This window comes from Myxocyprinus asiaticus, chromosome 23 (assembly GCF_019703515.2).
Source record: "Myxocyprinus asiaticus isolate MX2 ecotype Aquarium Trade chromosome 23, UBuf_Myxa_2, whole genome shotgun sequence".
NCBI lineage: Eukaryota > Metazoa > Chordata > Actinopteri > Cypriniformes > Catostomidae > Myxocyprinus > Myxocyprinus asiaticus.
In genome coordinates, this window is record NC_059366.1 from 40,414,471 (window position 1) to 40,430,000 (window position 15,530).

The 15,530-nt window shown below is 36.7% G+C and overlaps 1 protein-coding gene across 2 annotated transcripts; it reads right to left on the minus strand.

The window, feature by feature from the left end:
- Nucleotides 1-39: 39 nt before the first annotated feature.
- LOC127413959 (calpain-2 catalytic subunit-like) lies at nucleotides 40-12,535 on the minus strand. Of its 2 annotated transcripts, XM_051651545.1 has the most exons (21): nucleotides 12,211-12,535; nucleotides 11,792-11,861; nucleotides 10,009-10,127; nucleotides 8,723-8,856; nucleotides 8,423-8,591; nucleotides 6,943-7,026; nucleotides 6,664-6,749; nucleotides 6,414-6,482; nucleotides 6,156-6,316; nucleotides 5,531-5,700; nucleotides 5,417-5,428; nucleotides 5,075-5,286; nucleotides 4,657-4,693; nucleotides 4,503-4,568; nucleotides 3,440-3,497; nucleotides 2,722-2,786; nucleotides 2,294-2,362; nucleotides 2,125-2,203; nucleotides 1,787-1,903; nucleotides 1,493-1,551; nucleotides 40-313 (listed from the first exon to the last, which is right to left on the minus strand). In XM_051651545.1, the coding sequence occupies exons 1-21, from the start codon at nucleotides 12,445-12,447 to the stop codon at nucleotides 290-292; spliced, it is 2,097 nt and encodes a 698-aa protein (XP_051507505.1). In that variant the 5' UTR covers nucleotides 12,448-12,535; the 3' UTR covers nucleotides 40-289. The 2 variants fall into 2 exon arrangements, with proteins under 2 accessions (XP_051507505.1, XP_051507506.1); XM_051651546.1 differs by lacking the exon at nucleotides 5,417-5,428.
- Between the last annotated feature and the right edge of the window lie 2,995 nt (nucleotides 12,536-15,530).

Genomic DNA, 15,530 nt, shown 5'->3' on the forward strand with positions numbered 1-15,530 from the left:
ACTTTGTTGGTTTCAAAATGTAATTTTAAATTTCTTTAAAAAAAAAAAAAAAAGAAAAAGAAAAAAGGTTGAGCCTTAGTAACAGCAAGCACCTCTAAAAATAGGCATTTCAATACAGTGATACATAGCACTGTAAAACCTGTAAAAGTATATTACAAATAAAACAGGTAACTTGTTTATTCTTAGCAACATTTACAAAAGCCAGATGGTCCACAACACAAATGAAGCATTTAGGTATGTGACTGTGTAACTAATACAATAAAAGTATTTTTCAAACTCTTCTGTTCCTTTAAATCATGGCAAATGTCATCCACTGAAAGAAAGATAAAGAAACATGTCAAGCATATCCTAAAACCCAAAAAAGAAAGACTGAGACATACACTGGCGGTCAAAAGATTGGAATAATGCACAGATTTTGTTGTTTCGGAAGGAAACTGGTACTTTAATTCACCAAAGTGGCATTCATCTGATCACAAAGTATAGTCAGGACATTACTGATGCAAAAAACAGCACCATCACTATTTGAAAAATGTCATTTATGATCAAATCTAGACAGGCCCATTTCCAGCAGCCATCACTCCAACACCTTATCCTTGAGTAATCGTGCTAAATTGCTAATTTGTCACTAGAAAATCACTTGCCATTATATCAAACACAGTTGAAAGATATTTAGTTCGTTAAATGAAGCTTAACATTGTCTTTGTGTTTGTTTTTGAGTTGCTACAGTATGCAATAGACTGGCATGTCTTAAGGTCAATATTAGGTCAAAAATGGCAAAAAAGAAACAGCTTTCTATAGAAACTCGTCAGTCAATCATTGTTTTGAGGAATGAAGGCAATACAATGCTTGAAATTGCCAAAAAACTGAAGATTTCATACAAAGGTGTACACTACAGTCTTCAGAGACAAAGGACAACTGGCTCTAACAAGGACAGAAAGAGATGTGGATGGCCAGATGCACAACTAAACAAGAGAATAAGTACATCAGACTCCAGTTTGAGAAATAGGAGCCTCACATGTCCTCAGCTGACAGCTTCATTGAATTCTACCCGCTCAACACCAGTTTCATGTACAACAGTAAAGAGAAGACTCAGGGGTGCAGGCCTTATGGGAAGAATTGCAAAGAAAAAGCCACTTTTGAAACAGAAAAATAAAAAGAAAAGGTTAGAGTGGGCAAAGAAACAGACATTGGACAACAGATAATTGGAAAAGAGTGTTATGGATCTTAACCCCATTGAGATTTTGTGGGATCAGCTAGACTGTAAGGTGCGTGAGAAGTGCCTGACAAGACAGCCACATCTATGGCAAGTGCTACAGGAAGTGTGGGGTGAAATGTCAATTGAGTATCTGGACAAACTGACTGCTAGAATGCGATCAGTTGAATGCCACTTTGGTGAATAAAAGTACCAATATCTTTCCATAAGAGCAAAATCTGTACATTATTCCAAACTTTTGGCTGCCAGAGTACATGTACATGGTGAGATATACAGTACCTGGTGGAAGTCTAACTCAATGAAGCCACTGCTGTCTATGTCGATCTTCTTGAACACTTCTACAAAAGGGAAATCAGAAGAATTTGTTGTTTGAGTTTGATAGTAAAAAAATGTAGAGAAAAAGAAAAACAATATGCAATATACTAACAATTTAACTAAAAATCCGAAATACTAATATGCTTATACGCATTGAGAGAGACAGACAGACAGAAAGACAGACAGACAGAATGACACAACTGACCAATCCGAATAAAGTGTTCCAGAAAGACATGTACTAAAAGACAGTATTCTTACTGAACATCAACTCCAGGCGCATCACACAGGCTACAAAGTTATCAAAGTCGATGGTCATGTTATCTGCTCCATAACGTGCAGCCAGAATCTGATGAAGGCAGTCATTCAGAGAGAATCCTGCGCAGTGATCACCAATAAATCCAGTTACTTTCATAAACAAATTCATTACTGCCAATTAACTTTCAAAAAGCTTTTGCTCATGCCACAGCATCAGGAATACTGACTGCAAATGTCTGTAGAAGAATTACTGTAAATCATACTTTTCCTTCTTATACAAATACTCATTTAAAAAAATATATATAATAAAAGTCTGAATGAAGGACAATAGGTCAGTGCACCTGCTTCCTTCAAAGCCATTCTCATCTCCGGTGTACTCATGCAGCCAGACCCGTCCATATCATTCTTCTTGTAGATGACCTAAAAATTTGAGGATGACGACATTAGTGAGACAAACAAATCTGCAAGTAGATTTTATGAGTTTGAATGCTGCTATTGAGACAAACGTACCAGATACTTTTGAATCTTCTTCCAAAGAGTGGCAAACTCAGCTATACCCAGTTTACCATTGCCACTGTCCTGAACTATAGTTAAGTGAAACAGATTCAGACTCTCAGAGTGAAGGCCCCAAGCACATTCACTGCGAAATGCTTCTTTGTTCTTCGTTCATAGCCAAAAAGAAGTTCGAAACAGCTGAGCAATGACATACTGTTCACTGGCTACGCTGCTAACATGCTATATGCGATCATAGCACCAATTACATTCTGTTATGATGACGATGATACTATACTGCAAAGATAGGTGTGTAAAAGATTGTTAATGCGTAAACAACGAAATTAACTCAAAAACACCTTTCTTTTTTAAATGATGTCACATTCGTTCATTCTTCGATTTCGTTGAGGTGCGCAGGGGCCTTTTTGATTATTTGTAAAGGATACATCCATGAGGTTCACCATGATCCTACACGTATCCATACTGAAACCATCCGTCTTTATATCTGTCCCTGTACAGAGAAGACAAGTTGTTCCATAAATATCTTTAAAGCTGAAGTGTGTAATTGTTTCAGTGTTAAAATACTCCTATCCCATCGTAATATGCTGAGACAGATACAAGTAAACCAAACATAGGCTGATTCCCCCAAAAGTAAAGAGTTTGGCACTATCAAAACATTTGTTTGTTTGTTTGAGCATCCCAACCAGTCTAAAGTTTCAACCTGATCTCATGAGAAATCGTACGAGACGGCTAATTTGAATGAAATCATACGAGTTCGTTCGTATGACTTCGTACGAATTTTTGACATGCAAATCCCTGGATGTGTAATGTGGAAATAAGCGAAAGTTCCGTGTGTCAGATGTTGTGTACATGCTTCTTAATTTTATGCCTTTTTCCAAACCCCATACCTAAACCTAACCATAGAGTCCCAAAACCTTATTTGAAGTGGAAAGAGTATGTTATGTATGATGGAAGAGAGTAATTGATGTGTTTTAGAAGGAGATGAGGGAGAGTAACCTGATTGGCGTAAAAGTTGACCCAATTCATACAGCTTCATATGATTTAGCAAACTCATTCGAATCCTTACGATTTCTATGTGAGAGTGTGTTGGAATTTTTTGTTCATTTATCAAAAATAATGTATAAAGAAAAAAAAGGAGCTCACGTTTTGCAACAATTTTGTTGAAAATGGTCTGCAGCTCAGTGGCAGAGATCTCCATGTCCTTAGGCAAGAACAAACATGAATGATTACATATATTGAGTTGTTCAAACATGTTTCATAATTATCAAGTAATCCATCAGCGTTAAAGGGTTAGTTCACCCAAAACTTTTAATTCTCTCATTATTTACTCACCCTCATGCCATCCAAGGTGTGTATGACTTTCTTTCTTAAGCATAACACATTTGAAGAAAAATAGAATAATATCTTAGCTCAGTAGGTCCTTAAAATGCAAGTGGATGGTGATCCGACTTTTGAAGCTCCAAAAATCACAGACAGTTAACATAAACGTCATCCATACGACTCCAGTGGTTAAATGAATGTCTTCTAAAGCAATGCGATCATTTTTGTTGTGAAAAAGATCAATATTTAAGTACTTGTTAACTATAAATCATCGCTTCCGGTCAGCAGCAGTATTCACATGTGACGAATCGTGCTGGCATGTTCACGCGAGAACTGACGCACGTGCACACACCCGGAAGAGCAGCGCTGTTTACAAATGAGTAGGAGGAACGCTGTACAGATTCTTCATTAGTTTTGGTTTAGACCTGTATTTGTATCTGTATGTTTTTCACAATGGTACATTTGTGTGCTTATCTTGGATGTCTCAACCGAGAGAAAAACGTGAGATTACGTCTGTAACATGCCAACGTGAATTCATCACACAAATACTACTGCTGCTGACTGGAAGCGATGGTTTATAGATAAAAAGTACTTAAATATTGATCTATTTCGCACCAAAATCGATCGTATCACTTTAGAATACATTAATTTAACCGCTGGAGACGTAAGGATGATGTTTATAGTGACTGTCTGTGATTTTTGGAGCTTCAAATGTCTGATCACCATCCACTTGCATTTTAAAGACCTACTGAGCTGAGATATTTTTCTATTTTTATTCAAATGTGTTCTGCTGAATAAAGAAAGTCATACACACCTGGAATGGCATGAGGGTGAGTAAATAATGAGAGAATTTTCATTTTTGGGTGAACTATCTGAAATAACTCACATCTCCTGCAAGTTTGGTAAACAATCCCCTAAAGCCAGCATCAACATCCTCTTCAGACACTGTCTCCTGAGGAGACAAAGCTTAAATTAGTGCTATCCACATTAATAAAGTCAAAAGTAAGACTATAAGAGAGACACAAAGAAATGTGACTTACATCTTCTACATTTGCCTCCACTGGGTCATCACACTGTCTGGAGGAAAGACGATGATAGAGACAGCTTGTGCATCACATAGTACAATTACTTGTAATATAACTTGTCATATTTTTTTGGACCATACATTATGATGATTTGTTGAGATCTTATCAATGACTAATATATAAGTTTGTGGGATTTGTTCATCCGCCACAGTAAAAATTGTAAGCTTGATTGTTTAGAAAAGGACTTGCACACCTCATCAAGCCAAATAATTTGAGGTATAATTCATGTCTCTTTCATAAACAGTGTGGGACAAATTAAACTTCATTCTAATACTTAGGCTTAGGGGTTTGTTCAAATCCCAATATCCCATTACCAATATATGCTTAGTAAACACCACTAATTATAAACATAAAAAGGCTTTAGGGTCCTTACTGCATCTCAGACTGTTTCTCAGAGAACACACGCACACAGAAGTCACCGTTCTTGTGTGGCTCGAAGGTAGAGGGAACAATGAGATATTCTCCAGGAGGAAGTTTAAAGCGGGTGCTGACTTCTCTCAGGTTGATGAAAGTCTCAGATCGAGCTTTCTGAGCATGCGTCTGGAAATAGTTCTTATCAAGATGAACCTCCTTTTGCCCACGAAACTGCAACGAGGTGATCAAAAAGCATATTTTCTGAGAGTGTATTTTATGTAAAACAGTTCATTTTATTAGAATCTGTATGTTGATGCTCCATTTGCAGAAATCCTGGCATTTAAATGAGCCCATTGCTCACCTGAGGAGGCACCTGGAATGAAAAAAAAAAAAAAGGATAAACAGCCCCCCATCATAGGTTATGTCATAAACACTACTACAAATAACAAATAAAATGGTATCTTTGCAACCCTACCTCATAGATGGCATAGCCAATGGTGTGCATGTCCTCTCCAGCCTTCCTCAACCTGCGTCGGTTCTTCTGGATCAAGCCGATGACCAAACTGCAGCCCACTTCATCATCATCCGGATCATCATCTTCCTCATCCAGTTTAATCTTAAACTGAGGATTCATCCAGAATGTGTCTTAGGAAGAAAACAAACTATCAGCTGACAATAAAAGCAAAAGGTTACAGTGCATCATTTCTTATATTGCATCTTTTCACATGGATTTATGCAAGAGTTCTTAAACGGGGAAAAGCATTACACACTTAACATTTAAAGGGATGGTTTCCCCAAAAATAAACATCTGCGTGGCTTTCTTTCTTTCAAGGAACACAAACAAACACATACACATGCTAGCCAGCCTCATGACAGACTCAGTCACCTTTTTCAATCATTGTATGAAAAAAGATGCAATGAAAGTGAATAGTGACTGAGACTAACACTCTGCCTAACATCTCCTTTTGTGTTCCATGGAAGAAAGAAAGTCATATGAGTTCACAACAACATGAGGACTGATAAAATAATGATAGACTTTTGATTTTTGGGTGAACTATCCCTTTAGGATCAAATCATAAACATCCTTTAGAGATTCTCACAGGGATGGTTCATGCAGCCACCAGCAGTAGAGCCTCTCCTCCAGCTGCCATCAAATTTACACACACTCCAGTGTTTGACGGAGTCAGCGGTCAGTGTGTCTGGAGTCAGAGTGCAGATCTCCAGACGGGAATAATGCCTCACAAAATCTGAAAATGACATCCTGAACAAGGAACAGAAAGTATATAAATGTGCCAAGAAGAGCTTTGGTGATGCCAAATCCAGTATGGTTATGGTTAGTTGAATGAATAAGATTGTACCAGAATTCCCCATCCTCTGCCTTCACATTGTCACGTTCAGATGGATTGACAGCGTTCCACTCAGAAGAGCTAAATGTGTATTAATACAGGGATATAATGTGGGTTTGGTCATTCACAACAGCACTGAAAGTAATATTACTGAAACAGAGGTATTACCACTGCACTACTGTGTAGTTCATGCAACAGTATAATAGAGATTTGTATTAAATTCATGTCTCATGTTGTTTTGAATTGTAGGATATGTTCTTACTTGTCACTCCAGGCCCCTGTCCATTCTACCTGACCCCAAGGATTACGGACTCTGACCAGCTTCACTTTTCGGCCTTGGTAATTAACCTGATAAGATCAAATTCATACCATTAGAATGTGGTCATCCATAAGTTAACAAGTTAACACTTGTTAACAGCCTGTTGCTTTTAGAAGGTAATATGTCTCCTGTCATTGAGCAAACGCAAAGGAAACACATTTTTATTGACTCAAACAACAAAGCAAAGGAGCTAAAAAATTAGGAAATACTCAGATATATAACCTCAGTTGCACCAGTAAGAGAGTAAGCATGTCCTTTCACAAGTTTCTGATAAGTGACAGCCTCAGAGTCTGCGGCACTGGTGATCTGTAGGAAAAAATGATAACTGTTCATTTAGGCACTATTTACATATATGTCTTTATGTATCTTTCTTAAAGGAACTCATGTTGTTATATTCCGTGGAACACAAATAGAGAAATTTCGAAGAATCTTTATGCAGCTCTTTTCCATACAAGCACAGTTCATAGAGACCACAGCTGTCAAGCTCCAAAAAGGACCTTGACAGCCAAAAACTTAGTCTACATGTGCAATATTCTAAGTCTTCTGAAGATATACAATAGCTTTGTGTGAAAAAACAAAGCAAAATTTTAAGTCGTTATTCACAGATAATCTTCCCCTCTGCCAAAGCTCTGAAATGTCATTCATGTTCATGTTCGAATTTCAAAAATAGCATGGACACATCATGCCAGGTGAAATAAATATTTCATGTTCAAAACAAATTAAGCTCAACTGACAGCATTTGTAGCATAATGTTGATTACCACAAAAATTCATTTAGACTCGTTCCCTCATTTTCATTAAAAAAAAGAAGAAGCAAAAATCGAGGTTACAGTGAGGCACTTTTTAAATGGAAGTGAATGGGGCCAATTATTGGAGGGTTTAAAGGCAGAAATGTGAAACTTATAACTTTATAAAAGCACTTACATTAATTATGTTAAAACTCATGTACTTCTTGAGCTGTAATGTTTTTAGTGGAATTACAGGGTTTTTGGTGTTATGTCGTCATAGCAACGAAGTTGTAAAATTGGACATAGCTTTACACAGAAAAGGTTAGTAAGCGATTTTATCACACTAAAATCATATCAACACACATGCAGTATTGTTTACATCTTATGGCTCTACTTTTGAAACTATGAGAATTTTAACGTTTATGGAATGTCACCATTCACTTTCATTGTAAGTGCCTCACTGTAACCCAGATTTTTGCTTTTTTTAAAGAAAAGGAGGGACGAGTCAAAATTATTTTTTTGGTAGACCTAATCAACATTATGGCACAAATGCTGTTGATTGAGCTTAACTTACTGAACAAGGAATATTCCTTTAACTGCCAACCGTTCTTGTGTGTGTCGTCTGTCGTGACATAGAATATTTATTATATACCAAGTTATGACACATGCTGTTGATGCATATTAAATAATGGATGAATCAATGGATTCATCATCATGGAATATTGTATGGTGGTTTTGTTTGGTCTATTTTTGAGCTTGACAGAATTGGTTAGCATTCGACAGCACTGAACTTTCGTTGTATGGAAAAGAGCTGTGTGAAAATTCATTAAATTTATCTTTTTGTTTCCACAGGAAAAAAATCACTGCATACAAGATTGCAAAAGCATGAGGGAGAGTAAATAATGACATCACTTTCATCTTTGTTTGAATGACTGTTCTCCTATTCCATCTGTGTGCATAATAAAAACCTCATACATCTATGGAGCATCCCAACAGAGCTCCAGAGTCCAGGGCCTTCCTGATGATTTGGAACATGTTGGGTGGAGCACTTTTCAACTCGTACGTTTCTGCAATTCCTCCAGTGAAATCCTCAAAACCCTCCATGGTGGAACCTCCAGATAGAGCTTCATAGCATCCATTCACCCTAAATAACAGAAGAGTCAACAAGCAAGAGGAGGTATTATAACGAAAGCAAGAAATAAAGCAAGAAAGCAAGAAAGAAAGAAAGAAAGAAAGAAAGAAAGAAAGCAATTGTGGTAGAAATTCCAAACCCACTTAGCATAGGCCTTCTCCAGCAGTGCACTCCAGAACTCTGAGCCTGTTGCTGAATGAACAAACAGCAGTTCCCCATCTCTAGTGGGCAACCGGTCATCCACCACCACATCCACCCATTCCCCAAACTGCCAAAACTGCAATCATTAAAATAACACATATACTTCTAATAGGGAGGAATGCACTGCAGATAAGAGCAAAAAAAAAAAAAAAAAATATATAAAAAAAATCAATGTTACAATTATTCTTTTATTTGCAAAAATAACATCTCTATGTAAAGCATGTACAGTAGCAAGGCATCACTTACAGTCTGGGAATAACAAAGTATAATATAATAATTAATGTCAGTGGCATGGGAAAAGATGGCATTTAGAGAATAAAAATGCAAAGTAAATCTGAGCACAGTACATACACATATTGGGTGGGATCTTCCTCTGGGATCAATGGGGTTCGGCTATCTGAGTCAGTATGCCTTCCTATCCTGAGCAAAACATTCCACTAACCCACCCCTTAGAAGAGAACCAATTCTGAGTGAGAACATATGGGAAAGTCTGTCTGTCTGTCTGTCTATCTGTCTATCTATCTCTGTCCGTCCATCCGTCTGTCATCCATCATCCATCTAGTAACCTCCTGGCAACAAGCCATAGCTCCCTAGCAACCACTTAGAACACTTTATGGTAACACTTTACCATAAGGTTCCTTTTGTTAAAATTAATTAACAACATAAACTAACAATGAACAATACTTTTACAGAATTTACTGTATTAATCTTAGTTAATGTTAATTTCAACATAACTAATAACTAACTAATACATTTTTTAAAATCAAAAGTTGTATTTGTTAACATTAACTACTGCTCTAACATGAACTAACAATGAACAATTGTATTTTTTTAACTTACATGAACTAGGATTAATAAATAGTGTAAAAATATGTATTGCTCATTGTTTGTTAATGATACCTAATGTATTAACTAGCAAGGCCAACATTCCTTCAAACTTCAAGGTCTCTTTAAACAGCCCAAGAATTCAAAGTTTAGGCCTATATCTTCTAATTTCAAATCTCACTCCAGACTTGCCAATGGTCTTCCTCTAACCTTAACTGATCTTCAAATTATTTTCATCTTCCAGACAAGACTTTATCAAGCCAACATTCAAAGTCTGGCTTGGCAAACTTTCATTATATTGGTGTGCACTACAGAATACATCTCAAAGAAAAATATTTGATAATTGCAATACGACTTATAGTCCTCCAGTTTGCTGATCTACAAAATTAACTCTGTCTTTTACCTGAAAGTGGAAAATACCAGCATAGTCTTGCCCAAAGCCCTGGTCAGACGGTACGACCCGCACCAGAACGTCTTCATTGAGGGTTAGGGATGCAATAGCTGCTAAGAGCCAGCAATCACCTGCAATAAACAGAGGTTTGGTCAACTTCACCATGTTGGAATGTACAAAGGTATTATGGATTTTAGTACTCATGAGTACAGATATAAAGAAGTCAAGTCAGCAGTCAAATTTAGTGAAGAAAAGTTAATGCACGCAGTAGTTCAGCGTGGAAACCTGCGTCTTATTTACTCATTAACCACCCGCAATCCAGTTTAACGAGGTGTTAAATGCACTGAAATACCACTGTTCCATTTGTATTTAAATGATTGTCATTCTTTTCAGTTCAAGCACTCCACCTTGAATCTAAACCTTTTGCACTATTTGACTGGTTCAATTAACATTACACTTTTACCACCCATGGAAAGCAGGCTGTAAAAAAGAATTTTATAAAAAAGATAAGTTTATTTGACTAGCAGTTTACTGTAACAGTTTATTGCAGGCCTGCGCTGTTTGTCCTGCCCAGAAGTCCTTCGCTTTCCAAAATCTTCACAAAGTAGACTCAGTTAAGCTGGCTGCCTCGACATAAGTGTCTTTTAGATTCTCCCCCACCAAGTCAGCCGATTAGGCTTCAAAAAGCCAATAGCTTTAATATGAATATAATAAACAAATAAATAAACTTTGTGTACATTACATAACAATAAAAATCTTGAAATATTATAGAAACAGTATGACTCTCTGATATGCTTTTGAATGTTGCAAAATCTGGTCCAAGCTGTGAAATTCCTTTTCACATCACAGCTTGCAAACCCATCACATTAATATAAAACACTGTGGTAATGGATTTCAGTTGTCAGATACAAACTTTGGAGTGTTTCTTTCCCACTTTCTCTATCATCATTGCAAGGGCATAGCCAGGAAATTACTTTTGGGTGGGCCTCAATAAAAATGGATGGGCCAAATTTTCCTTAGCAACAGAAAGGTGGCGCTTTCAAACAGTTCGTTCACACTTTCAGAAAACAGAATTAATTCATTTATTTTATAAATATATGTTGGAAGTAAAAAAACAAACAAAACTAATATTCTGGGTGGGTCTGCGTCTAATTTGGGTGAGCCCAGGCCCACCCCGGCCCACCCTTGGCTACACCACTGCTTCATTGATCCACATATACACATACACAGTTCAAAACATTTGTTTAAAAAATACAAATAATATAAAATCCAAACTATATGATGCCCCACCCCACTAGCAGACCTGCAATCCCTTCCTGTTCTTATGCAATAGCACATAAAGACACTCCTCTTTAATAACAGATACACAGAATATTAGAAACAGATTCTCTGTGAGTCTATCAAAAAAACAAACAAACAGAATTTAGAATCCGTGGGCTGAAAACAGCAGCGGCTGGGATACCAACCAAAGAATGCACAAAGACTTCTCTGATGTGTGAGCAACTACAAAGCCTGTGTTAAAGTCATAATTAGATATCAGTGCAATATAAATTAATTATGACAGCAGTTTAAGTGACAAGAGCGATTAAGGAAAAATGGTTTAACAGTGGAACACAATAGTCAAAAACATTAATAAGAAACAGGAAAGATTAAAAGACAAAGAACTTCTTAAAATGCGTAGATGGTTAAAGATATGCGATGTCACATGCCCTTTGTCATTCTTCATAATAGTGCCACTTTGTTTCTGGACTTTTTAATCAGTTAGAATTGTATAGCAGGCGTATAAAACTCTTACCTAAACCTCCTTGGCAAATATCTGTTCTTGTAGCCCCTCCAACAATAAACTCAGGATTGGAGGTCAGCTCCTACAGGAGGTGGACAAGCACTGACATGACAATGTTTTCCAAAATTTTTCACCCATGTTTCAAGCAATCAATTTCAACAGAAAAGCATCTGGATTCATGGCTATACACTCTATGATGCCCACTTTCCATTCAAATACTTCAGGGATGAGTCATTTGTTGGCATATATTACAAAATATAAAACATTTTTTTTATTTTTTTTTTAAAAAGGAAGACTTTAATGCTGGTAAAATATAAGGAACTTCCCCCAATTGTTATTCCGCCAATAAATGACAATTCACACTTAATTACACAGATCTATATTTATTTAAACCATACATCAATAACTATGGTGATCTGATAGGAACTCACCCCAGGTCTTTTCCACTGAATGCCTCTGGTTTTAGGTGATCGTGGACCGAGTTCATTAAAACCCAGAGATTCAGGTACGGTTGGGAATGTGGGATCACAGAACAGCTCGCCGCGTCTCAGACACTCACTCCTGAGACCCTCAAAGTTCTGGTTCAGATATTTTACGGCATTGGCATTTGTCCCGAAGCCAGCCGCCAAGGCTCTTTTTTTGGCAAGTGTGGATGCCACTCCGGACATTTTCTACAGAAAAGTTTTCTTCAGTTGCTTTTCTGACACTGAAATATTTCTCATTTTACTCCGTCTACTCCTCCTTCTAGCACAGGCGTGGTCGTTAGCGCCTGTGATTTTAGGGGTCGTTCATTGAACAATGCGCGTTGTTGCTTTCCGTCTGTTTTTTATTTATGTTTTTATTTTTTTATTATTTTTTTATGTACTGTAGATAGGTCAGGCGTATTTGGCCATTGTCTCGCTTTTTTTTTTTTTTTTTTTTTTTTTTTTTAACTAAGTTAAAAGTCGTTCATCTTTGAAAACAATTCCCGGAACCACATTTATTTCGCCAATAAATGACAATTCAGACTTAACTACACAGACATATGAGGAGGGTGAACGAACTGCAGGGTAAGGCTATAATAAAAATACTCATAGGTTATAATAATAGGTTTATAGGCTTATAATAATAATAATAATAATAATAAAATTAAAAACTAATAATAGTAATAATAATAATAATAATAATAATAATAATAATAATAATAATACACTTATTGCCATCTGGAGCCATATTTTCAGTCAATGCTTAAATTGGGCTGCAACGGTCCAACACCTTTGATTGTTTGTCAGTCTATACTATTTCTTTTATGCTCCATGGTACACGGTATTTGTTTGACACATTTCAAACTTTCTGGCTCCATTTCACAAGTATACTTGCTCAGAAACCTTTCAAGTTCATTGTGCTTCACCAGGGCTGTAGTAAGGAATTCTGGGCCCCCTGAGTGCCTATTGCTCTGGGCCCCTTACCTATTCAAAAAATACAGTTTTGAATTTGTTGTGGGGCCCCCTGGACCTTTGGGCCCCTAGAGTCGTTACAACTTTTCACCCCACTAGCTGTGGCCCTGGCTATATATATATATATATATATATATATATATATATATACACTACCAGTCACAAGTTTTGAAACACTTGACTGAAATTTTTCTCATGATCTTAAAAATCTTTTGATCTGAAGGCGTATGCTTACATGTTTGAAATTAGTTTTGTAGACAAAAATATAATTGTGTCACCATATTAATTTATTTTATTATAAAACAAAAATGTAATATATGTATATATATACACACAGTATTGTGCAAAAGTCTTAGGCACATAAGATGTTTTAAAAAAATGTCTTAAGATGATTATTTATATCTTCCGCTTTAATGTGTCAATAAGAAATATCAATTTTATACTTCCAAATATTCCTTTTGCAAATAGAATAGAATAGAATAGAATATAAGAATCATACAAAAGATGGCATGGCCCCCACAGAGCCCGGATCTCAAAATCATTGAGTCATTCTGAGATTACATATAGAGACGGAAGCAATTGAGACAGCCTAAATAGATAGAAGAACTGTGGCAAATTCTCCAAGAAGCTTGGAACATCCTATCTGCCAACAACCAAGTAAAACTGTCCAGGTGTACCTAGGAGAATTGGTGCTGTTTCAAAGGCAAAGGTGGTCACGCCGAATATTGATTTAGCTTTTTTATGTTTACTGGACTTTGTATGACATAAATTTTTTTAATTAAAACTCTTTATGGTATTATTTCTGAAGACATCCTCACTATGAAATATTTATCACAAGTGCCTAAAATTTTGCACAGTACTGTGTGTATATATATATTTATAAATATTATAAATGTTGAAGAAATCTTATGAGGGGCTGCTGCTGCCCTCTTGTGCTCTGTATACAGCAGACCAAGATGGGCAAAACACTGGGTAACTGAAGCATGTACTATGAACTATATTAGGTTGCACTAACAAAAGTAATTTTTTAGGATTAAGTCAGGTAGCTAAAAGCTCCTTGGTGATAATTCTTCCACCTCAGAAATACTGCTAAGTTGCGACACATGCCCTCTGTTGCTGATGCCTAAAAACTAATTCATGCGTTCATGACCTCAATACTAGATTATTGTAATTCTATTGTATAGACCTACATAGCTGAGATATTTTTCTAAAAACCTTCATTTGTGTTCAGAAGAAGAGAGTCTGCTCATCTGGGATGGCATGAGGGTGAGGAAATGATGAGAGACTTTGGGTGAACTATTTCTTTTAACGGGTTCGCTCTGTTTCTCGAGTTATCATATGACTATAAAAGAAGACTTGGACAATGGCACACGACACGAGTTGTAAGAAAAGGACTACATTTATGATGCTTTCAAGGTGACTTTTTGTCCTTTTTAGGCTTGTATCACCACCCACTTGGATGGAAAAGATAACGCAGGCCATTCTTGTTTTGTGTTTCATGAAATAAAGAACATACGGGGTCGAAACGACGTGAGCAAAGTCTCTCTAGCAAGTCAGTCCACTGTCGGCCATTTTTGGAACGCTCTCGGGAGACTATTTCCATTCACGACAGTGCAGCTCCTATCTACTTGAATGGGGAAATACCAAAATCTCAAAAACGGCTGGTCAAGATTACGAACCAAGAACATATTTCAAATCAGCAATACAATATGACAATACTGATATCATAAATTGTGCTTCTTTACCTCATATTATGCTAAAAAAAATGCAATTTCCCCGGATTGTATAGCTAATGCGCATGCGCGTTCTAGATTTGATTGACAGGTGATGTCTATTTTTAAAAGGTGATTGGCTCTTTTAACTGTAAGGCGGGACTTCCTTTCTACATCCGTTGACCGTTGGGCGCTCAGAGCTCCTTGGTTGGGCGTTCCAATTTCTCCCATTTATTTTAATAGAAGTGGCCCTTCTCTGCTAAACAATCTCTGGACGTGAGTGAGTAATGATTGTAAGTTTTTGGCAGATGACAAAATATGTAAAAAAAAAAAAAAAAAAAAAAAAAACTGTGAGCTTATGAAGTCCACAGGGTGGCAGCAAAGAAACAGAATACAGGCGTATCCAGTCCCGGACTCACTTCTAAAGACAATAGCCTAATTTTAATGGTTCAGCGATAAGCGAGCGTTTGGCCCTTATATGCACAATACAAATTAATTAGAGCAAAGATGCACACAAACTTGTTGAATTTACATGAACACATATTATAAACTTATTTACTCATACTTAACTAAAAGACTTGAAAACAGAAGATGTTCACTATT